We start from the raw sequence: 26,694 nt of genomic DNA on the forward strand, positions 1-26,694 counted from the left end.
TCGCGAAAACCTAAGAACTCAATATGCCTGCACTTTGTATTTTTAATAGATGTAGTTCCAAATGTAGTATACATATGTATGTATGAACTTACAAAGATTTATAGAACCTGTGGCCAGCAGTTGAAGAAACAATGAGCTGATGATGATTGAAATGAAACAAATTCGTCTATTTATTGCATAAGCGTATTCAACATTCAGTCGATTTGAACCGCAATGAACTGTCATTTTACTCTATCTTCAAAAAAGACAGACCAAACTTCGCGTTGGCCACGATCGCCAAATTTTTATAAATTATTTTTACGATACTCAACAAAACTGTCACTAGCCCAAACGTCCGTTTAATTTGAAATGAATGTAACTTACAATTTAATGACTTATTTATGTCAGAATATAGAACGTGAAATTTTTAAATCGAATTAGGTAAAATAACAAAATCAGTTTGATCGATGAAATAATAAATTAAACAATGTAAAAATTACATTACGCTCAGCTAACTACAACTCTATGGTTTATCTACATATTGTCATAATTTAGCGGGTTTCCTCAATTTTGTACAAGCTGAAATGTATAAATTGAAGTAAATTTTTATGGTAACCCTATTCTATAGCAAAAGTTTAAATGCATAATTATTATTTTGTAGCACTGCTTTTGTTCAAGTATTGTCACGTGACGACTTATGAAAACTTAGAACAAGCTAAAGCACTATCCTGCGATAATTGAAGGTTTTGAATTGGTGAACGGAAAAAGAATATCACATGAAACAAAAAAATATTTTCGCTGTTAATCGACAACACACTAAGGTCGGTACTAATAAACCGTTGTCATAGGCATTACTTGCCAGCTGTCAAAATGTTGACATATTAATAAATGATAGCCAAGAGCGTTATACAATTGCAACGAATCGAAGTCCAGCGTAAGAAACATCGGCTTCTCGCCGAAAACAAGAAACGAGTTGTAGCACGGACCTTAGCGCGTGTTCCGGTGCTGCTGGCGCCTTGGCGGCGCTAGAAGTTCTGCTGGCGCGTGCGCTTGAGGTGCATGGCGTCGAGGATGGGCTGGCGCTTCTTGGCGTAGCGCGCGCGCAGCTCGTCGATCTCGGCCTCCATCTCGGCGTCCAGGCGCGCCACGCGCGCCTCCAGCTCGCCCGCCGGCAGCCCGCGCAGCTGCGGAGGCACCGTCTAAGCGCCGAACGCTCGAAGCGCGCTTTCGGTTGGCGTACGTGACTTAGCCTTCACGTACGTCCAGTGTTGCCTTTCAACACTGACTGGGGGACTAATGCCTAACTATCCCTTATTTTCAGCTGTGATGACCTCGACCAAATATTATAAAATTTCCCATACTCGATATTTCAAAGGAAAAAGGAAATTTAAGCCAATTTTATCGAAAATAACTTATTCATGAACTACTTGTGAACCGCAACGTTTGTAAATTTTTCATTTTCAGAGATGATCGATGATGATCTTCTATACTAAACTTGTAGTTTGGCTTTTACGCCCTGTCTTCCCAAAAGTATCAAATTATACTAAATTCATAAACAACTACAATTTTATAGGCAACCCAAATTCATTACGTGTAAATGTATATACACAGTTATTTGTAAAATTCTAACAACCTCCCAGGACTACGTTACTGACATCATAAACAACAACTTTTGTTCCATGACTTTTTACAAAACAATAAATTTACCAAAAACAAACTTTTAAACTCGTTCGTAAAATATTTTTGGAGACACCACCCGCATCTATCATTCATAAAAACAATAATTTTGGCGGTGAGTGCTTTCTTTTGATACCTCAAAAATTTGTGATATTATAGCGATCGATTTGATTTTTTTATTGTTATTTTAGTACGAAAAATTATTAAAAGTTACAAAAAAATTGTTTGTTTTTTTGTGATGATAGCAATGTAATCCACGGAGGCTTGTTACTAATTCAAATAACCCTGTATTGTCCTTTGTTTTAAACTAAAACAACCCGTGCGTAAGTCCTTAATATATTATATATAAAGTCAAAAGCTCATTTATTTACAAAAGAATCTAAAAATCATGCTTTTAGCCAGAATCAAACAAAAAAAATGTTTTATACGTGAAAAAACTAACAAAAATGGCGTATAATGTGTGATTATCACGTCTGTACTCCGTTCAACCATTTATGTAACTTTTGACATATGTATGCCTCCGAAGTTTTGTAATTATTGACAAACAACCACAGACAAAAAAAATATAATACTTTTTTTTTTTTATTTTAGTGAAGCGACGTGCTCTTTAGGTCTGATATTTATAGAGTCTACAAAATATGTAATGAAGATTATTCAAGTTAATATATTTTGGTACCTGTCTAATAAATTACAATGAAATTAAATAAATTATAAATACCGAGTTCTTAGGTTCTCGCGATTGTTACATATAGGAAATGAAACTATTTTTCCGGATTTAAATCGCGTATATTTGTTCTTTCAAACAAACCGACACAACAACAACACAAACAAAAGAACAAGTCTGCAGTCTGTGAGCATGTCATGGATAAACCTACACATTCAATGAAGTTTGACAAACCCCAGGTCCTTGCAAAAGAAGTCCGTTATCTACCCAAGATGCTGCTAGAGGCCATTGAAATTAAAAAACATCCTAATTTCAACAGAGAAGATGGTTTCTCCGTACCACCAGTTGTAACTATAGTGAAAAAATAGGGTGGTTGGCATCAATATTAGACATAACTGGTCGATGACTGTACCACCTCAGTCAACCGTCACCATGGGACCTGTAAAGGGCCCGAAACGTCGGTTTGTTTGAAAAAACAAATATACGCGATTTAAATCCGGAAAAATAGTTTCATTTCCTACATTATCAATAATTATAATAAATATTATTATGATGAATCGTCGGATTCTTCTCCATATGAACGGGAATCATCACTTGAACCCTCATTAACATTAATTATTAATTCTTGGGTACACAAATTGTCAAACGCAACATCACGATCCCAATCAGAGAATACCTTCTTTTTTGAACCCGCTTACATTCACGATTAAAACTTCTTCATATTGATTAGAATGCGAGCTGTCAAAAGTTAAATAAATGGCTGGACGGAGTAATTAGTCACTATCCTTATCCAGAAATGCATTAAGTAATTATAAATCGGAGATAAAAACTGAACTCCACTTATATAAAAACTATGATTCTTTTTTTAAAGAGAGTCAATCAACTGTCAGACTAACTCATATGAGTTATATGATATAACAATGATTTGTTTTAATGTTAATTTGTTTGAGAACTAGAGATTCCTCATTCGATCGAGAGATATGGGGATTTGTTCCATGTGACGGCGTGTACATATAGCTTTTTTAATATATAGCAATATCTTTCGCAAATGGTGAAGGTAATCGTGATGAAACCTGCATGTTGATAAAGTTTCACCAGTCTCGGCAAACGTGCAGTGTCCAACCCGCATTACGGAATATAGCCTAAACCCGTGCCCAGCAGTTGGACGTACAATGGGTTGGCGGTGATGATGTTTAATGGATACCTACTGGTTATGGTAATTTTGTCAATTCGTGTGAAAATATGGAGAACCGACTGTGGTGCTAGCTAACTGTAAGTGATCGTGTTGGAAACAACATACTCAATAAAATTTTGCTTGATTAGAGTGGCCGGTCGGCAAAGTATAGGCAAGATATAATTTCGTACCAAGGTCATATAGTTTACAAACACGACGTATGTATTTTATTAACACGACAAATTTACGTTACCACATATTGCCATACGATCATTCAAAACCACAAATCAAGGATAAATCACTTTTAGAATTAATTACATTACATTCATATTCCAACATCTTTACAACTTCACACAATGAAGATACGTCTGACGGAAAAAAGTTTGTGATGGAACAGGTTGAAAATACAGAGTCGATCAACTTTTGATGGTAATTTTTTTAATTTACTTCAATGATTTTAATTTGTTGTAAATGATGGTGTTATTTTGAGACGTATTATTTTCGGTAACTTTTGGGTATTTTTTTAAAATACTATACTATTATTTTAGTACGGTCGGTTACTCGCTATGGCAATTAAAATGAAAATTTACAAATAGTGGTATCACAGACCCTAGATGATTTCAGTTTTTACAAAGACATAACAAGCCTGATAAACGTATATATGTCAATAGTTCAGTCGACATATTTTAACATCGATTCTCGATGTTACTGATCATGTCTCATCACATTAACTAAAAAAAAAAACAGAAAAAAATGGTGGGTTTTAGTAGTTATAGTTTTTACGCGAATTAATTTTTAGTTTAAGGACGTATTACGTATTGAGTTAATTAATTATTTGTGACCTTTTGAGCTGATGACTCTACAGCCAATGCTCAATAAATGAACAATAAAAAACAATTTGACATATTGTATAATTCTAATCAAGCTAAATTGAGTTTCAAAATTCATCATAAAGGCACGAAAAAATGTGAGAAAATTATTTTTTTTTAAGAAAAATTAAATCTAAAATCTGGCAGTATGGCCAATTAGACACCTTAGCCGAAGGTCGATTAATGTTACTATTGTCAAGCAAAATTTTACGGAGTATAATTGTTAAGCTGTTGTTGTTCCTAATAAAATAAAACCGTTATTATTTGGATGATCGAGGCTGCCAAACGGACGTGCACCCGCCGCGGGCCTCGGGCCTCTGGCGGGAGGGACTTACGCGCGTTGTCGTGTGGCACAGAGATCTCTAGCAACGTGACGACGTGCAGTTGACTTACGAATTCGAAGTTGCCCTCCTCCACGAACGCCCTCTGCAGGCCCAGCGCGGGGTTCGAACCGGGCTCTGCTTCGCTCTCCTCTCTGTTCAACACGATATTTAACAACAGTAATATGTGAAGAAATATAAATAGCGGAGTGAAGAAATAGATTTCTCACAAATATCTGCAACAAGCATATACTAAAATTCGTAAGGTGCATTAGTTGGTTCCGTGGATTAGTTCGTGTAGCGTCTGGCACGATTTGCTGGAAGACGTTGGTTCGAATCCAGTCAGATCGAAGGATTATTTTCTATGTGTTCCATCTTTGTAATATGTCACATAACCACCATATAAATAAAATTACTATCATCATGATATTCAATAAAAATCAGTGTTAAAATTAATACGACATCTCACGTGGGAATCTAGTAGCTGTAAAGGTGCCGGCTAAGTGAGAAGCTTCATAGATATCTCACAGGTGTCGCTTACGGCGATAAAAGCCGAAACAACCCGAGACAAAAGATCTTTAACGAACGCTTAGCGCGTATGAGCATTTACGCTCTTAGAGAAATTTGCTAGATCTTCTGACACAATCTGTAGCACATATCGAAGGAACTTTTCTTTGTGTTCGATCTTTGTATTAATATTAACAATCCAACGGAGTAATTTCACAAAAAATAAAATTAACATCATCATGATATTCAATAGAAATCTATGATAGACCAAAGTTTTTTTTATTTTTTATGAATACCTACTTTTGTATATTAATTTGTTTGGGGCACCCATCAAGCATACAACCGGAAAACTCGATGATGGCACCAGTGTTGTTTCTTTAGTGTTTACATAAACAATTTGTGGTCTATTTTTTCGCTTTCACATATTACTTACCGAACATTGTCGTCTGTGGGCAGGCGAATATTGCTGGTAAGTGTTCCGTTGCTAGCACCGATATTGAGATGGTTCACCTCCTTCTTCTCGAAATGCTCCAGGAATAACGGCCTATACTTCGGCCTGTTTGTGTCCATTGGATCTGTATCATGACCTGTCAAAGCATATATCGTGGTTAGTAAAAAAAAGTGCTATAATATTTGGTATGTATTGTTGGTAGCAAGGTATCGTCTGAAACGTCTCTTAGAGTATGTAACAGGAGTGAATCACATGGTAGTCTAATGGTTGGTACTGTAGTCTAGGCTCTACTCTATGATAAAATTACTGGCTGAGTGAATATAGTTTTATATTTCGAATGTGTTTTGAAATAGAGAAGAAAGAATAGAACGTTCGAGATGTAACCTCAATAAGACAATATGTAAAAAGTACAATAAACCAAGTTTTGAAGATTATCCCAGTTTATATTTATAAAAGTACCTCTCGCTACGCAACACGAGCTACGTCCAAGCTTATAGTACCTACCGCCTCTCAAGGTTGTGGGTTCAAATCTGAGCTTGTGCCTCGTGAGTTTTTAGGGATTTATGTGCGAAATTTAAGTTTACTGTGAGTTTTTCGCTGAAGGAAAACATTGTGAGGAAACTTGCAAACATGTGCAGAGCAATTTAATGATGTATGGGAAGTTTTCAATTCGCATCGCGTCCGCGTGGGAACTACAACCTAAATTCTCACATCGTGAAGCACTTAGTCCAGCAGTGGGACTACATATTATTATTACTATGGAAAAGTGACGTATTATTGGATGGTAGCGGCGCCAAAAAAGTGAACAGATTCATGAAAAAAAAGCTCCAAACGCATGACATAAATATACGACTCGTTTTCTCTCAAATTGAGTGTCGACACACAAAACTGCGAATTTTCAACGTAGAAAACTGCGAAGCAAATCGCTAAATGCGATCTCGTTCGTTCGGGTGACCATTTCTTTGACGATCGTCAACCGTACTGAACGTATTTTTTAAACTATGTAGCGACATTGTAAAAAAGAGTGTTGCACTGCTGATATTGATAAGAAAATATAGGAAAAAACAACGAAGATTAACATCGCCGTTGCATTGCAGTTTTGTGTTTCGACTCTGAACTTCGCAAAGAAGCCAACTCGATCTCGGAAATGAGCGTTGGGCGTTGCCCGTTGCTATCCTGCCAAGATCTCGCAGCCAGGGAAGTTATGCAGCCGTACGCTTCATGGTGGCCAGGTCCCCGTCGGGCTCGTTGATGACCATGGTGCCGAGGTCGGCGGCCAGCTCGGCCGTGCCGTCGCGCTGCGGCACCAGCGTGCCGTCGTCGCACTTCTTCATCGTGGCCTCGTCGTAGCCGTCGCCCTGCGCACAACCACACAATGCAGCTTCTCATTGTCATGGGATCATGTCTGTTTACCTCAAGTAAACAGATATCATGCTTTATTACAATTCAACCATTTTTTCAAAATATAGTTCAATAATGCTGATTTTTTTCCTTTTATTAAATCCAAAGCTTAATTTCGTAATTTAACTTTTTTCTTTTTTTTTATAATACCGTGTGCCGGGACGACAAGCGACACGCCTATCCAAAGCAGTTACAGCGCCACTTAGGGTCGTATTCCAGAACTCTACTTAATGTTCAAGTTAGGATTTGAGCAGACTTGAGTTGATTTGAAGCACTGGAAATACGACCCTAATGGCAAGGAACTTGAGTATGATTTTCAGTGCTCACTGCAATACTCAAATTCTGACTTGAGTATTGAGTAGAGTTCTGGAATATGACCCTTAGAGCTTTAAATCGCAAAGGTCTGCCACTGCCACTGTCTCATGTGCCAGTAATTTCACCAGCGTTCTTACCCTTCAAAACTGGAATTCAGTGATGCTGACATTACTGCTTGGCGGCAGAAATAGGAACGGTGGCAGTACTTCCCTGGACGAACTCTTTCACAAGGAGCTCTAGTGCTACTTAATCAATAAATGAACAACAAAGGTACTTTTATTCCCACGCCCGCTGACGGTAGGGCAAGCCAAGATCAAGTACAGAACTCAAGACACGACCATATTTCCTCCTTTTGCTTCCTACACTCACTGTTCCTACATATTACCGGCTAGGGCGAAACGTTATAAAGACTTACCGCCGCAAAGGTCTTGGCGTTGTTGCAGTTCTGCTGAGCGTTGCGGTACGCTCGGCTCTCCCGGATCTCCCTCGCCTCGGCGATCATTGTGCTTAATATACTCGGATGTTTTGCATTACCTGCAAACACATTTCCGGATTCCGGAATGAAATATAAGTAAGACTATACGTTAAATAAACCTACGAGCAAGTCGATTTTCTTTCGAGGATAGTCATAGTAACGAGTTTTTGCCGTAGCGCCATCTGTGCGATATCTATGAAAGTTTTTCTTCACTGAGCCAGATACCTTTACAGGTACCAGTTTACAGTACCATATAGTCACCTGTGACTAGAGATGTTGCTTTAATAAATATAACGTTACGGTTTATTGAATACCACGATGTTTTACTACCGCGATTATTAAACATTTTTTGTGAATTTACTCCACTAGTTTGTTAAAATCTTCTCCTTAACATTCAAAATTTGTCGAGGTTTAAAATTGAAGTGAACAGTGAAGCAAAAACTTTATACTAAAGGTTTATTTATCGAGCTCTTGCGTACTTCGATGACAACAATTCATGTTAGTGATCCTCTTTCCAGCTGTGTCTATGGTTTTTTAAATAAATTTTATCTATGAAATAAAGATATTTTGAACTTCAATTTTTTTACTTTCGAAGTAACAACTAGATAATGTAGTTTTGAATTGACATACCTATAAACTCGTGTGTTAATAAAAACTCTGCTGTCGCTCTCTCCTCAGGTATTTTGATTAGGCATTGGCTTACGAAGTCTATGAACTCTGGTGACCATTGATCTGGTTCCCTGCAACGACAGACATAACCCATTCTTAACAAACAAATGACGTCCACAAAAGGAGCCTCCCCATACGAAGTACCGTTCCTTTCCTGAATATTCCAGTACGTGCCATTGATACAGTAAGAAGAAAGAGCAAACTGTCTCACTGCGGAGTCACGCAAAGTTTCTATAAAGTGTATAGGCAATATTCTCAGAAGAGCAACGACGACTTTTTCTCGAAATATAGAAAACCCATAATTTTTTTTAAACATTTGACGGAACTTATCTTTGAGTGGCAAAAACTAGGTATTCGTAAACGCTTTATATAGCGAAGGCTTCTAAAATGAAGTCTCTTTATATCATAGGCATTTATTATCATTTTTAAGTTTGCAAGGACTGAATGGTTAAATTACGGATTATTACTAATATTTTAATAACAATATACACTAAATTCACTTCAGAATGTTTTTGCGTTTGATGCGCCGCATCGCGCTACCCTCGAAGGCGGTGGCTGAAAATCAGTGGTGTGCCACGACCTATTTGATTCGACCTAGTTGATCGTTAGGTCAGTATTTTGTTTTCATGTATTTTTAAAATTTAATTTCTTTGTTTTGTTTGTTTCTTATTATATTTTCTTTGATTTTGATTTCTGTGTTCCTCTTTTAATCCATTTATTTTTATTTTATTTTAACTTATTGGAAGACCAACGGCTTTCTTACAGAGTAAAAACTGAAACACTAATGGATTGCCAAGTATAGGTCCTCACCGAAAGACACACATTAAGTAAATGAGCATAAATTATAACGACTAACTTATACTATATACATTTTCGCAACACTTAGGTAACACCTACTCGCCAAAAAACAAACTACTAATAAGACGCTTCACCGATGCAACACTAGAGTTAAAAAGGTCAATATCAACCTGCTTGGAAAATTCATTGAAACTATTTACTGTATATATTGTTGTGTGTGATGCAAGACAATAAACGTTTTATCTATCTATCCATTATACGTTCCACGACAAGCCACGGATCTCCTCTAAAGTCATGGCGAGTTGAGGACTTCACACGTTTTCCAAGGGCAACCATTTTGGCGTGAACGTTTCATCGCGACATGTTCCTTCATCGTTAGCAAGAGATATTGCTACTGAACGTTCACAAATGAGTCTAACTGAGTAATTAAAGCCATAGGTACATACTGCACCATATCCAGCTACACCTTGGCAGATCTAGTTCTATTACTTTCGAGACAATGATCGAACAAAAGTGTATACTTGTGTTGTTGACTATACATGCCGCAATAACAAATCGAGTCATCAATTGGAATCCAACCGTTGTCCCATTCCCGCTCTCTGGAGCTGTGTCGTCAGTTCAGTAACCGCCGAGACGGTTTCAAAAGGTGGAACGGAAAAACAAGTACACCAGCCGTAACCCCGACTGGCCCTAATCATATTGCGTGCAGCGGTACCGACGACGTTGTTATACGTGTCACGGCTTTATTACTGGGTGTCCATATATCGCCGTTTCCGAGGCCGGTTACCAGACACCCAAGTTGAGTTACACGTCATATCGTAATATGGGTCATGATGCCTGGATTAAATAAATGGATAAAAAATATGCCCATTTACTTTTTAGATCGATATTACTTAATTAACGTTTTTTAAGAATGCAATATCGATGTTTAGAACTCACCTAAACGAAGGCGGTGGCTTAGTTGGGATCATAAAAATGGCCCTCATGGGATGAATATCACCGTAGGGCGGTTTTCCCTCGGCCATCTCGAGTGCCGTGATGCCGAGTGACCAGATGTCCGCTACGCAGTCGTAGCCGATCTCCTGGATCACCTCCGGCGCCATCCAGAACGGCGTTCCTATTACTGTGTTCCTTTTCGCCATTGTGTCCTGGAACACGTTTTCGTTATTGACTACTAAAGACTCTACCAATGGCACTGTTCTTGATTCAATGAAGATGATGAAGATTCAATATTAAAGTTATAGACATTACACTATGAACGGCATTGTACCTAAAAAGTCAAAGTAGTGTGTAGGTGAAAGGTCCATTTTTGAAATTAGGATGTTTTTACAAAAATTGCTTTAGAATGCTAAAAAACAATAATAATTCATTTATTTGTTGTGAAGCTGACATGAACAAAATAACTATAGTTTCACTGTATCGGGCCAAAAAATAGCCATACAAATAATAGGGGTTAAAGTATGAAATTGCCGATTTGTACTGAAAATCTAAATTGTTTATTTTTTAAATTTTTAACAAATTTATTTAATCAAAATAGTTGCCATTATTATCTATAGATTGCTGCCATCTAATGGGAAGGTTATTAATGCCTTTGCGATAGAACTCCGACGATCTAGACTGCACAAACTGTGTGAAAGCATTTTGTACTGCCTCCTGGGAAGAAAACTTCTTGTCACGTAGATAATTGTCCAAATCACGAAAAAAATGGTAGTCCGTTGGAGCAAGGTCTGGTGAATACGGAGGATGACGAATGGTTTCTAACTGCAGTTCCTGAAGGGTCAAAATAGTTTCTCGTGCTGTGTGAGGTCTCGCGTTGTCGTGGAGCAATAATGGTGAAGATCGATTCATGAGTCGGGGCTGTTTTACTGCTAGTTTTGTCAACATGGTTCGGAGTTCGGCACAATAGACATCTGCCGTTATTGCTTGACCAGATCGGAGAAAACTATAGTGAATAACACCATGCTGAGACCACCAAACAGTTACCATTACCTTTTTATTGGTAAGTTTTGCTTTAGGACACTGTTGTGGCATTTGACCTGGGGTCAGCCATTGCATTTTTCTTTTCCGGTTATCATAAAGAATCCACTTTTCATCACATGTTACAATTCGATCCAATATTCCTTCATTTCTGTACCGGTTCAACAAAGCAACACAAGTTTCAACACGCGTTTCTTTCTGCAGATCAGTCAAATCATGAGGCACCCATTTTTCGTATTTTTTTATTTTATTGATTTGACGCAAGTGAGTCAATATTGTGGGTAAGGTAACGTTAAACCATGCCGCTAATTCCTGGGTAGTTTGACTAGGATCGGCTTCCACTATCTCTCTTAATTCATCGTTATTCACCTGTGTGGGCGGTCTTCCTCGTGACTCGTTCTTTAAGTCGAAATTTCCATCACGAAAGCGTTTAAACCAAAATCGCACGGTGCGTTCATTAGTAGACCCCTCTCCAAACGCAGCATTGATATTGCGGGCTGTTTCTGCCGCGTTAGTTCCGCGTCGGAACTCGTATTCAAAAATCACTCGAATTTTCGCAGTATCCATCTTTCTTGTCTAAATTGAATAACAAAAACAATTGAAAGTCGATATTCAAATGTTTCAAATTTAAAAAAAAATAAAAAACACAGAAACCATTTGAAAAAAGTTTCATTCGAAAACCTCAAACCATGAAGATTCTATGAAAATTCAAAGAACCTATTGCAATAAAACGGCAATTTCATACTTTAACCCCTATATTAAAGGTATATTATACATTCACTCGCATGCACTTCGACAGACTAAACCAGGTGTAACATGTCTCATTTCTCAATGATATTACATTGGCGTGCACACATGGATTTAATAAGTCGGTCAGAATTTAAACGCGGTGATAGTTACGTTATATGGATCAATTTTAATGGTAATTAGATGTCAAAATAATATCGTAATATGAATAACATCAATAACGTCCAATGTCAATAATCAGACTATGAATTTAGGGATTTATCATTTAAAAATTCGGACACTGTATGGTACTGTTTATTAGTCTATAACTTGTACAATTATTTTTTAATGTAATAGTAAAAGGCACGACATACAATGTGTAACTGCCGCCGTGGCCAAACGGTTACCATGCTGGACTGCCACGCTGAGGTCCCAGGTTGGATTCCCGGTGTACGGGTCACGTACAAGATTTAGACGCTGAGTTTGCGCCCTACTTTACGTGAATCGACTGATTGACTTTTTATTATAATTTAGTTGATTTAATAACTCTGTGGCAATCGGTCACATAAGCATCCATATAATAACTTGTATTTAAACAAAAATAAACTTTACGATTGTACGTCAACTCTATAACTTAACTAACTACAAACTACAACTAACTTAACTACCTACAATCAAGACGTCAAAGCTCATACACCCGGGCCGGGAGAAATATTTGTATGGCCTACATTTATTTCTCTCGTGAGTTTGGGTGTAATTTGTGGTTGTCTATGTGTGTGTCCCTAGTGCAGGGCTATGTTGAGTGTGTGTGTTAAAAAAGTGCATTCTATAGAGTTCCTTACCCATTATTCTCAAGAGAATCGGCCTTAAGAATGTGCCTATTTCAAATGTAATTTGCTTACCAACGAAATAAAGGTATTTTGAATGTTCTGGAACATAAATTGTTTGTTCCCAAAAAAGTTTATCTCACCGTTAACTGTCCAGCTACACCAAAATCAGCCAACTTTGCGTGACCTTCCGTGTTGAGCAATATGTTCCCCGCTTTGATATCCCTGTGTATTTTCCGGAGCCTGTGAAGATACTCTAGCCCTTTCAATGTATCACATAATATGGTCGCTATCTCATCTTCAGAGAGTGTCTTTTTCCTTAGCCGCATTATATCTGATACTGATCCTGCGCCGCAATATTCCATAACGATCTGTAAAAAAAGTGTTTCAAGAAATATTTGGATTATATTATCAAGGGAATTGCATAAAACCGTCCAGTCCGGACCAAAATAAATAGGTATCTTTATTCATTTTTGTCATACTTGGCCCTAGCCATATGCCTGGTATGAAGTTATTTGGTTTTCGCTATTGTTATACATTGGGCATGAAACTATTTTTTCAAACAAACTAACGTTTCGAGTTAGAAACAAATATACGCGATTTGCATCTGAAAAAAAGTTTTTATTTGGAATATACATACAACAGGCGCCGCGTTCGTTATTAAAAAAAAATATTTTGTCAGTTTCTTTTAGTCTTCTTTAATTTTTGTCACTTTATTATGAGAGGTGAGATATTCCGCAAACACCAAAAGGTATTTGGAAACCACAGCGGAACAGAAAAATCTGTGTTTCAACAACCAATAATATTTCGAGTTTTTGACTGTGTCGTGGTGTGATATTGATTAATAATTAGTTTCGCTTTGGTAAATTATGAGCTTAAGTCTTCTGTTTAATGTAATAAGTGTAGTAAATTGATTGCACATATTTAGTATGGTTCGAACGCCGCTAGATGGTGCTACTTGGATTCTGCATCGCGCAATAAACTGATCAATTTTCGTACGACTAAGGTACAATAAATCTCACTCTTTACAAACCTATACGTAATTGCCTACCTACAACCCTCAGAGTGCCACTCAGTACTCCAATGTACACTGTAGTTAACTTCATCGTGTCGATATCTTGCCCACGCATTCTTTTTACAAAACTGTAGGGCTAGCTCGACATCTCTATGCGAGAAAAGCAGTATCTCGCGCCTTATGTCGCTCTCGCGCCAGTCGCACCCTGCCGTGCTAGCCCTACTGTAGTCTAATTGTTTGTCTACAACCCTCAGAGTGACACTAAGTAAGTTTCAGTTTGTGTCGATAATGCATTTGTGCAACTTACCCAGAGGTCTGTATTCTTAAAGTAGCTCCCGTAATACTTGACGACGTAGGGGCTGTCACACTGCTGCATGATGGAGATCTCCTTGATGATCTCCTGTAGGTCTGTGTCTACCGGTACCTGCTTAATCGCCAGCACCTGCCCGCTCTCTTTGTGTAGTGCCTGGAAATAACAGAGACAGAAAGATGTATATCAGCACATTTATTTAACACTTTATCAAGTTTGCCTCCACATTATTCTAAAAAAACGCACATTTGACTTAACTGCATCACTTATCAGGCGGTTTGTCAATGACAGTAAACCTGCTGCAAAAGCAAATACTAACTTTTCAATTTAGTTTCACTCTCACCGTTCCTCCTTCTGCAGACTAGAAGGTCCGAAACACTCCTTCCTTCGCGTAGCTTCCTCCTTTCTGATACGTACGGCAAAGGAATGGTCAAATAGGTCAAATGGTCAAAAAGGAAAAATACTCTACCGGTATGTGTTTCCCCAAAAGGACAATTTGGGGTTATTCAAGGCTAGAATGAATAAGGTATTTTTTATGCAAACGCGTACCATTGTCGGTCACATCGTCGTTTAACATCATACGAGATTGTGGCCAAGCGTGTGTCTATTATTTAAAAAATATATATACGCAATACTTTACAGACAGACGCTGAATTTACACGTTAATTCTAAACATTGAAAAAAAAAACTAAAAAGAAAAAATTGCATTAGACAGTGTCAGTTGCACCTTACTCATTTGCACACACAAAACTAACGATTTTGCAATTTGTAGACTTGTAATCGAGTTAATTTAGCACAAAACAACAATTTAATTCTTGTATAATCTCTTTATATTTATCATTTATCATACTTTCTCAAATCGAAAACCTCCCTTCTAACGGCATAAATCCAACTCACACTGTCCTTTATAACGTTATGAAAATAATCACTCACCATGATTATCAGGTGAGTAATGCATTTCATAACAGATTACTATCATTACCTCACGGCTCGTATATCACATGACATTTTATACGACATAAATGTATAATGTTTGGATGGAATTTATCACGCGAACAGCTGGGGGTAACATATATTAGTGATTCCTATGCAGTGCATCGGCGGTTCTATCTGGATTTTTCACGTTGCATAACTGCTCTGACTGATGTGTTCCGAATTTAGTTCACTTATTTCTCTCACGTTTATTCAATGTCAAAGAATCATTTATGCCATAGGTAAAATTAAATTTACACCTGAAAACGTCACATTTAAGCTACTGCTCACTTTCACTACGCTGACCTTCCTGAGAAGAACGAGCAAGAAACTCTAGGGATTGCTCTTTTCAAATAAACTTAAATGCTATGGAATACACTTTGAATCAAATTTGTGTGGAATCTAGAGCCATGTCGTCTTTCCACACATTTTTATCTAACACGTAGTCTTCAATTTTGTAATATGACTTTTCAATCAAAATATTTTTAATATTGTTTTTAAACTTAGGAAATGATAATCTTAATATATGCTCCGAAATCTTATTGTAAAAACGTATAAAATTCCCTATAAAAAAGTCATTTACCTTCGTTAAACGAAATCGAGGTACCATGAGTTTGGACTTATTATGGATATCTTCTATCTTATTGAAATTATGTATATTTTTACGGGCATAGAAAATATTTGAGTAAATGTACTATGATGCCACAGTCATGATACCAGTCTCCTAAAACTTTTCTCTGAGAGAAACCTGAGAACCTAAACGGTACACAATGTCCTAGATCTTAAATCTCGGCTCAAGACAGTTGTTTGTGGCTCTTATGCAGTGGATCACCGTTAATCAGAAACAATTTTATTATTTACTCATGAAAATCTCTCTCCTGTAATATTTTCCAAACGCACGTTAAACGTTTTACCTTTCCAGAGTCGATATTAATATTATTGTTACAGTTGCCTCATTAGCCTATATTATCATCATCACCGTAGCCAACCCACGTCCCATTGATGGGCACAAGTTTTCTCTAAGAAGAGGGTTTAAGCCATGGTCCGCCACGTTGACCCAATGCGGGTTCAGTGCATCTACAACAAGTTTACTATGACAATTCTCGCTAACGACAGAGTAAAATTTTTGAATACAAAATGTTACTACTTCTCGTAACCACTAGAGACGCTGTACAATTTGCCACCATCGAGTATATAACCAGAAAATAGAGACGAAATAATCCCTGGCAAGTCATCAGGCAAATTGGTCTTACATCACTTTTAAATACCAATTCTCGTTTGCACTGAAATCACAAATTAGAAAGCTGAAATACTACAGTGCCTACAACTGACCTGTGTGTACGTCTCCGAATATTCCAAAAATATTCTGTAGTATAATATCTCTAACTATGGGGGCAATTCCATTCGGTGGTGTGGGAAAAACAGCAAACAACTAATTACAAAACAAACGGAATCAAATTTCATAGGTAGGTACCTAATTAAATATTAAATATGTAATTTTTCAATTGACGACAACCGTCAATTATTTCGAATTCGGGCTGGCCAACCGAAGCGCAGTTGTCACCGTAATGTTATGGCAGAATAGTTTTCAAACAAATTAAATGACATTTCGTCTCTATTTCTGGTTATATACCTACTCGATGTTTGCTAACGAAACTAACTGTCACAGTAAACTCATGGCAGAGGGACTGAACTTGACACGTATTCCAAAGGTTGTGAACCTTTCTCGACGTGTAGGTTTCATCATGATATTCTCCTTTACCTTAAGCGATATATAGTGCATCTAAATATTCACAACGTAACAAGTCATAGGTACACACTGGGATCCGAACCGTGGACCTCAAAATTGAGAGCATCCGTTCTTCCACTAGACTAAGACCGTTCCTAGTTGTAATAAAATGAAATAATCTTGTTTTTACCTTATAAACGCTGCCATAGGAACCTTCTCCAAGCTTGCAGATGATATCGAACACCTCCTCCGGCTGCAGCGTCAAGCTCTCCTCTGAAAGCTTCTTTAGTTCACTGGAATAACATAATATTGTATGATAATTATTAATATCAAATCAACAGCAACATAAATTCTTAATTATATATATAATCAGGAACGGCATATTGCGGTGTCTACGGCGACGAATATATTATTTCTTTCTTTTATTTTTAAAAGTTACTTGTACGGAATGTATAAATAAGAAAAGGAATTAGCTGAAAGTCTGCGATGCAATGTCACTGGAAGCGCACGCCTTTTTGGCTGAAGACATTTTGTTGATACAACTGGCCCACCTCATTTTTTTATAATGGTTTAATACTTCAGGAGCTTTTGGGGGCTAGGGCACAAGAACTTACGACACTTTAAATGCAATTGGATGAATAATACGAGTATGATCCAAAAGAACTTAGGTACTCTATAATCACTTGTTTGATACTGGCTAGTTATTCGCCGTCGTAAAGGCAGGTTATTTGCTAATAAATTTGAAAATAGAACACGTCTCAAATTGAATTCTTTTTTATTTATTTTTTTATTTTTCGGAGACAATTTGGCGGGAATTTTGTTGGCAACAATGGAGCTCTCTCGACGTTCTATTATAATTACAAAAAAGGTTTAAATCCGCAAAAATGTTTTGAATTTTTAGCCAAAACTTTTGGTGATACTCCTTGTTCACGAGCTTTAGTTTTCAATTGGTTTGCTGAATTTAAAAAAGGACGGCGCAGTTTGAAGATGAGGCGAACTCAGGTCGGTCGCCGACTGCGGTTATTCAAGAAAACATTCAAGCTGTCGAGAAAGAAATTCGTGAAAACCGACGAACTACATATGTAGAGCTTGAGCGATAACTGGGCATTGGATCAACAGCATTGCAAACTATTATTCACGGACAACTGTCTCTCCATAAGCGTTCTTCGAGATGGGTTCCGCACAATCTTAACGATGAGCAGGAAGAACGTCGCGTGGATTGGTGCAAATTTATGATAGATAAATTCGACGCTGGCGAGAAAAAAAACGTTTATAATATACTGATAGGTGACGAAACATAGTTATACAACTATGATCCTGAAACAAAGCGACAGTCCACTTTATGGAGCTTTGAAGATGAGCCAACGCCAACGTACGCTAAGCACACAGAAACAAATGGTCGCCTCATTTTTCTGCATGACGGGACACATTGCTACTGTAGTGCTGGAGGATCAAAGGACAGTTAACTCCGAATGGTATATAACAGTTTCTGCTTTCAAAAATGTTGTCAGCTTGGTGTGACAAGCGGCCGGTGTCAGGAATCAGCACTTCCTCTGGAATCACGACAACGCCGCTCCGCACACTTCTGCTAGAACACTCGACTATTTTCATTCCAAAAAATCCTGCCTCACCCGTCATATTCCCCTGACCAAGCACCTTGTGATTTTTACCTCTTTCCAAAAATGAAAAGGCAAACGGTTTGAACGCAAAGATGACTTGGCTGCTTATAACTTCGAGATTTCTGAGATGTCTAAACAAGAGTGGTCATCGATATTTTCCAAGCGGTTTAAACGAATCGAAAAGTGTATACGTGTTCCTGGTGAACACTTTGAAAAAATCGATACCTGTAATAAAGAATAAATTTCAATTTTTGAAAATGTAATTTCTTTTGGCATGACCCTCGTATTGATACGCATACGGAACAACCGACAATTAATTTTTATATAAAATGCAGGGCATCCTAATGGTTTTATTTTCCGCCTCTAAAGCAGAAAGCGCGGGTTAATCCAGGCTTGCACTTCTCTGAGTTTTTTTTTATAATACGAAGTGACGAGACGAACAAGTCGTGCGCCTGGTGGTAAGCGACACGCCTGTCAACAACAGTTGCAGTGCTACTCAATGTTGTAAATCACAAAGGTCTGAGGGCATTGTTACTGTATCCGTCACCATGAGACATAAGTTGACAAGTCCCATGTGCAAAACTGGAACACAGTAATGCTGACATTACTGCTTGGCGGCAGAAATAGGTAAGGTTAAGGCAGTACTACTCTGGATGAACTCTTTCACAAGGGAGCTCTACTGCTGCGAAAAGTGTGCTATTAAGTGTCATGTACTACACTCCCGTCGTCATGTAATCCATTTGTAACACCTGACTATGTACATGCGACTATAAATAAATAAACTATTACATCTGTACAACATGACACGCAATAAAGAACTTGATTTGATTTACAATGCTGCGGCTACCCTGGCAGTTAGTGCGTCTGCCACGTTTGCCGGGAATAGAGTAGATGATTTTTTCGCCATAATTCGTAAAAAACATTGATCTTTTCTTACCAGAGTCAGCAAATCGGCCAATACTATTGTAAGAGCACACTACGCTCTACTTTTTAAGCGACGGCTTAGTTTGCAAAACATAAATAAATTCTAAATTGTATCTTAAATTCAATTTTATTTTATAGTAATTCCTAATTTATACTATTAATTCTTTAATAATAATTTTCTGTTAATAAATTAAATAGAAGTGTCATGTATTGTAACTAATGGGTTTACACTTAAATAAAGAAACATTTTATTATTATTTATCATAAAATTAAACAATGAATAATTATTCTTGTAGGTAAGTATCACGGCGCGTTGTGTTCGATCGTTTTCACCCAAATTGATATCATAACCACAAAGAGAAGCCTTAGCCTATCTATTGTATTGACGTTTGTGAACATGTGGCCATCTAAGATTCTATTCTTTATGGTTTTTGCGGAAACATCGACTTGGGTGAATTCCGGTAAGTTTACGGATAATGTTGAGTTCCTTTTTTGAAGAAACGGGCCTTCGAATTACTTTTAAGAGATCCACGTACTATGACTATGACGCGATCTATCTACCTCAGCTACCCATAATCTTCACATTTTTAAAATAGGCGAATACTACCATGTTTCATGAAACTAACTAAAATTCATATTTTACAGACTGTAACGAACAAGAATTACAATTCATGTTACAAAGCTCACCTTATAGTAAGTTCCTGAATCAAATATTAATATTTCAAGGTGTATATAATGCTGTAGTCGGGGACTTGCAAACACATTATGAAAAACAAACCCTTACAGTCAATATAAGCTCGAGTAGCCCACATAGTTTTTGGAAAGGAAAACCGTACATTAGTGTAGAAGTGATGGATAATTCTGGCATTAAAACATACGAGAGGCTGGTGGAAGGCGAAACAGTACCGTCATTCCACGAAGTCCCGATGAGAGAAGGATTTCAAATAAAGATATTTCACGTGGAAGCACCTGCGAGACTTCTTTCCCCAGACGGCATCACCCACCTCGGCGTAAACAGGACTACACATAGATTTCTAGTGACGCGATATGGGTTAATGAACTTGGCACTAGGAAATAATCCTCTATATACGTTCTTGCAAAAGTTGTATCAATACTCTGGAAACATACAGGGTGCTGTCTTTGGATCCGACAACGGACGGCATGTGGTAGTCGGCGTTCGCTCTCTTCCACAACCGTACCGAACTAAGTTTGTGAAGAAGTACAGTGCAATAATGTCGGAATGTACTATTTTGTTTATAATGAGAACAACTAGCGACAATATGGGTCAAGGCACTGTTGTGGTGTCGTCGAAACAAGGCTTACAGAATTTAGTTGGCACGGTATTGACTATTAAAAGTGGCAAAGAAGTAGTCCTAGAATACACAATACAGCCACAAGCAAATCTGTTCAACTATGTCAATGTGACTTTCGGAGTTTACTCAGTGGAGTTTCGCGGAAGAGGTGCTGAAGAATATATTATACATCCTCAATATATAGAAGTGAATTCTAGTGTAAATCCAGTACTATTTGATTTCATAAGAATTGACGACAGTTTGCTTTTCAAGGATGTTCCTTTGGATAACCAGTTGATGAATATAATCTCGAAGGCTAATGACATTGCAAGGAGTATCTTTAGATCTAGTGTATCTCTGTACCTATCAAACGAAAAGAAATTACTTGTGGCTGCTATTCGTTCCCTTCCAGGTGATACTAGTGGCCAATTTCTTAAAAGATATGGTGATTTATTCAGACCTTCAGGTCCGGGTGGTAGTATGCGCAGTGCCAGACGTTATTCAGGTGCTAATCGCCGTGATAGGCAGTGATTTCCTCCATTTTGTAATTTCATGGTATTTCTTTTTGCTTTATTGTATATTTTTCAAGTGGTGTATTGATTAATTAAAGGTTCGAGTGTGCAAAATCGCTTTTTTATTAACAAATTACTTACCTCCCGAGGTAAAGTTTTAGTAGTTTTTCTTTATTAAGAACTCGCTACACTAACAGGCGCGGTATCGGTACTGTTTGAGGCCATTAGAAAAAACTTCATGTCCATGGCAAAACGATGTACATCTTTTTCGCTCTACTTGCATTGGACATAAAACAAATAATGCTTGCAACAAGTTTGGAGATCCATGAAAAACCAATTAAGTACTGTGAAATTCCTATCTGCTGCAGTGCAAAAAAATAAAGTCCATCTAGTACAAGATTTACGGTAAAGTATCTCCATTGATTACGTAATTAGTCAATAAAATAATCTCAGTACAGAGTGTTAAAAAAGCGACCTCAAAAGTCATTCATCCCCTAGTTTGCTACCCTTAGAGGTGAAATAAATTCAAATTTAAATGAGACTACTACTGAGGTATCGACAAAAGAATCATTAAACTCGGATCACAAAGAGTTATCGCGTTAACATACATACAAAGTATAATTGAGAACCTCCTCCTTTTTTGAAGTCGGTTATAAACAGCATACTTTTAGTTAGTGAACTATTTCATTTCTGATCAATATATTTTCAAGCAGATCACTTGGTACTTTCCCAGTTTAATGACATAATGGCAATTTGCTTTCAAGTAATGCCGCCGATATTAATAGAAGAAAAGTTAGGTTATAGATAAACTTCAAGAAATTAACATTTTTACGTTAGCGTCACGGTACATATATGATGATTTAATTATTTAATGTTATAAAGAATAGTAATAAAAAATAATCTGACTGTTCTTGACAGCCATCTTCACAAAATAAGAAACTCATTTAACGGGCAAATGGTAAATGCTTCTACATATATTAAGATTCCGGTTGATGTTCAGTTTGCCATTTAAGAGGTTTAAAACTAGAAAAAAATGAAATTGTATACTAAAGATTTATTAATATACAACTTCTGCGTACAAGGGTGACAGAAATCCATGGTAATAATCCGTTTGCTCTTGCAGGTTGATTAATAATAATAATAATAACGCACACACTCAACATAGCCCCGCACTAGGGAAACCCAGTGTCGCGGGTGCTATGGACACACACATAGACAACCACAAATCACACCCAAACTCACGAGAGAAATAAATGTAGGCCATACAAATATTTCTCCCGGCCCGGAAATCGAACCTAGGACCCCTGAGTGGCAGTCCGGCATGGTAACCGTTCGGCCACAGAGGCAGTTAAAGTAGTTAAATTAGTTCAAGCGATATTCAAAATATAATTTTTTTATCATACTGTTACAAACGTCTTTACAAAGCGCAACCCCTACTCTTACTTATTCTTCTTAGGGGAACCTGCCTTACGAATAAGAACTAACCAACTAAGCCACTAACGAAACAAGCATAAAAAAAATTGTAAGTTTCGCTGATTCGTTAGTTGGATGACATAGCGTCTGGCACGATTTGCTAGTAAACGCTGGTTCGAATCCAGCCGCTTCGAAGAAATATTTTCTAAGTGTTCGTGAACCTTTCTATGAATAATTATAACAAAACTAGTGACGTAATTTCACAAAAAACAATTGAATGTCATGGAGGTGGAACATCCTGACATTCAATAAATTTAATTGCAATTATTAACCGACATCTCCAGAGTGAAGAAATGACGCTACCGCAAAAAGACGTTATAAAATCAAACACGTCATAAAGCAAAATCAAAAGATCTGCAACAAGCACAGAAAAATTCATAAGATCCACTGGTTCGTTCCGTGGCTTAGTTGGCATAACGTCTAGCACGGTTTGCTAGAAGACGCTGTTCAAATACAGCTGAATCGAAGGAAAGTTTTCACAGCGCCTTTCTAAATGTTCTATCTTTGTATTAATAATAATTATAGCAATGTGTACCGTTTAGATTCTCGGATTTCTCTTAGAGAAAATTTTAAGGAGACTGGTATCATGACTGGTACATTTACTCAAATATTTTGTATGCCCGTGAAGTCGGCAGAGTGAAAAAGCAGGAGCTTAAAAAATGACGTTTTCAAGTGTAAACATTTTACCTTTGGAATATATGATTATTTGACTTTGAAAATTTCAAATGTAATTTGCCTACCTATGAATCACGATTTCGTGATTATTTTATTTTCGTAGTATAGAACTTTGTCCCTACCTGTAATATAAATAGGTCACGTGTCTTCTTGAAGTAATTTTTAAATTGAATGTGAATAATTATTGTTGTAGGTAAAATTAAAATAAAATTCATAGAAAAAACAAAAAGGGTTTGCAAATATAGTCCGCATATTTTCAACAATGGGCTGTCTACGATTATTTTCTTCGTTGTTGCTGCTGAAATATCTACGTATTTGGAATGTTCAGGTAAGTGCCAAACTGCCATTCTATTTTTTACAACAACCATTTTTATAATTGATTTTATTTAATTATTTCTACTCTAATTTTTTCACGAACATGTTCATTAACTGTGTTTGAAATTATTTGTATTATATTTTATATTTACGTCGTTAAGACTTTTATAACTGTTACCTTAGTTAGTTGGTAAAAGTTCTTGAAACCCCTTGGAATTGAGTTTTTAACGGAAAAAAACTAACTTAAATTTGTATTTTTCAGATTGTCCCGAATAAAAATTTTATTATGGCGTTTTGTCTAATCCAACTCGTAGCAAGTGTGCCAATCTAATCTTAGGGTCGTATTCTAGAACTCTACTCAATGCTCAAGTCAGGATTGCACTGGAAACACATGCACTGGAAATACGACCCTAATGGCTGGGACTTGAATATAATTTCGAGTGCTTTAAACCATACTCAAATCCTGACTTGAGCATTGAGTAGAGTTCTAGAATACGACCCTTAGTGTCAACGTAAAGACTGAAATGTAGAAAAAACTGCTTGGCGGCAGAAATAGGCAGTATTGCCCTGGGTGAACTCTTTCACAAGGAGGACTGCTACTAAACTACCTCCTACATTCCTACCACTAAGTGACTTATTTTCTTTTAAATATGGATCCGACAGTACACATAAAAAGGGTATTTAAGTTAAAAAGTAAAAAGTGAGAATGTCATAAACATATTATAACTTATTTTATTGATGAAACTATTCCGGCACGTGTTACATTGGCTCCTACACTAGGCACAGCCTGTCACATAGGTAACCAACTCAGAAGTTACCAACATAGAACGCGACAGTTAATAATTTAAACTATGTAGATAATTATAATCTTATTCCTAGTCATTTGCCCAAGTTACACGATCACAAAAATATTAATTTAGGTGTAGCTGACACTCTATCACAATATCGTCGAGAGTGAATACCTCGTATGAGATTTTATTCTATACTATACTACGTAATTTATCGGGACGGAATGAGAATGAAATGCTTTACAAATTTTGGCGCTTACAACATATACATATATACTACAGAATAAGAAAAATATCTTTAATATATCGCTGAAAGAATTCCAAATATTCATCTACTCCTATCCTATGCTATTTATTTTTTTCGTAAAAACCAAATTACGTACAAAAGTCATCTTTATTTCATAGGTAAAGACTATTTTTTACGTACGGCAGTTAGAATACATATTCGTGGAAATAAAACCCAAACAAACAAAATATATTATAAGATTACAATGGCCAATGGAGAACACAGAATAAATAACATTCTGAATCGACCAGATCATTTTTTCATTTTGGAATAAACAGAATAGTAAGAATGTTGGTTAGTTCTACACAGTAACAATGTTTAAAAAGGGGTAACCGACCTATCTTATCACGTACGCAGTAAATAACAATAAAAACTCTACATTACATAAAGCTCGTGTCGACAGTCGTTTATCACGATCGGACACACGCCCCTACGATGTTGTAGAGGGGTGCCCTAATTTCTTAATGTGTGTTTCTCTGAGTTTGGAATTTCCCTTATATGATGATATTATCCCCGAGACGTATACGTTTTGCTGCTTAAAATACGTTTTTGAGTTTACTTTGGCAAAATTTACCCCTTTGCCAATCGCATTATTTGTTGCAACGTTAGGTATCTCAACAACACTGATTGATCCAATTATTCCCACTAGTTCTGTTGACAGACCTACTGGTACTTTTCTCTGTTAACAGAACAAATCGGATTCACTATTCCCAGTAGTTCTGTCCGGTTATACTAGTTCCCACTAGTGATCTAGGGATAATACGTACACCTGTTATCACTTTTGGCAATCATTATCATTAGCAACCGCTATAAGCTCCACTGCTAGATAAGGGTGAGGTATGGCGTAAGAGAGGGTTTAGCCTACAGTCAGCCACTCCGATCAAAGGCGGGTTGAAGATTTCACACGTTTTCCAATGGTTGTGAATCGCCACGGACCTACAGGTTTTATCACGACGTTGTACTTAACCGTTCGCGAGAAGTATTGTTAGGTGTAAGGATTCGAAATGCTTCAGTTTGCAACTAGACGATCTTATTTTTCTTCTGCTTCAGCTTTTAATCACCCACTGCTAAGTACAGGCCACCTCATTTGCACGCAATTCCCGTCGGTCTCGGGCCATTTGCATTCAGGTCTATTTGGTTACCTTGACTATATTGTCCGTCCGTCTAGCCTTCTGATACCGGTCCTCGGTCTCCACTTCAGCGCTCTTCTGCTTTACCGGTCATCAGTTCTGCGACTTATGTGACTCACCCAACGCCACTTTCTTTGCGCAAAGGTACACCACACATCGGATAGCTTAGTGCGACTCTAGATTTCTGTATTTTTTATTCTGTGACTCAGATTGACACCCAACAGATCTAATTATAATATCATAATTGGTAAATGAAGCTATTTACTCGCGTATATTTGATTTTTCAATCAAACCAACGCATTATTTTGCCTCTTCATTTATTTCGGGGCTTTAATCATAGAACATGTCAGCACCATTGAAAAAAAAATCATAAAATGCTTAATAGAATCCAAGCTGACAAATCAGAATACTACCTAACCAAACTTAATCATCAAATATTAGATAACTGTTTAATGACTAACACCACCTCGGTCAGCCGTAACCTTGGCCCGAAACGTAGGTTTAATGGAAAAAAAACAAATATACACCGTTTAGATCCGAAAACATAGTTCCCATTTCCAATATGTACCAAAAGTACCAATCCCGAAAACCTAAGAATTCGATAATGCATATTTTAAAAGTTCTATATTTCAGAGCATTATCTGCCAACTGGAAACACGTGGTTTTCATTTATTGTCACACGGCTGCATTCGAGTTACACTTAGAAATAACATTACAGTGGAAGCACAGCGTAGGTTGTAAAGCTATGGAATGCCAGATCTAAATATAAATGTCGTTTGCTGTCCCCATTATAATGAAAATTATGTCTATTTGATGTCGTCAGTT

The 26,694-nt window shown here is 37.1% G+C and overlaps 1 protein-coding gene across 2 annotated transcripts in view; it reads right to left on the reverse strand.

Annotated features, from left to right (window-relative positions):
• Positions 1-26,694, reverse strand: part of LOC113230273 (serine/threonine-protein kinase 3) — a 45,435-nt gene continuing 18,741 nt past the window's right edge. For both annotated transcript variants that reach the window (XM_026464128.1, XM_026464127.1), the window contains exons 2-11: positions 17,046-17,148; positions 14,152-14,310; positions 12,973-13,200; positions 10,239-10,447; positions 8,463-8,572; positions 7,773-7,891; positions 6,858-6,999; positions 5,624-5,777; positions 4,757-4,838; positions 1-1,163 (exon numbers count right to left, since the gene is read on the reverse strand). In XM_026464128.1, the coding sequence (XP_026319913.1) occupies positions 1,005-1,163; positions 4,757-4,838; positions 5,624-5,777; positions 6,858-6,999; positions 7,773-7,891; positions 8,463-8,572; positions 10,239-10,447; positions 12,973-13,200; positions 14,152-14,310; positions 17,046-17,148 (1,465 nt within the window). In that variant the 3' untranslated portion in view covers positions 1-1,004. The remainder of the gene's footprint in view (positions 1,164-4,756; positions 4,839-5,623; positions 5,778-6,857; positions 7,000-7,772; positions 7,892-8,462; positions 8,573-10,238; positions 10,448-12,972; positions 13,201-14,151; positions 14,311-17,045; positions 17,149-26,694) is intronic.

The sequence above is a fragment of the Hyposmocoma kahamanoa genome, unplaced genomic scaffold (genome assembly GCF_003589595.1).
Source record: "Hyposmocoma kahamanoa isolate Upper Pololo Valley unplaced genomic scaffold, ASM358959v1 63, whole genome shotgun sequence".
Lineage (NCBI taxonomy): Eukaryota > Metazoa > Arthropoda > Insecta > Lepidoptera > Cosmopterigidae > Hyposmocoma > Hyposmocoma kahamanoa.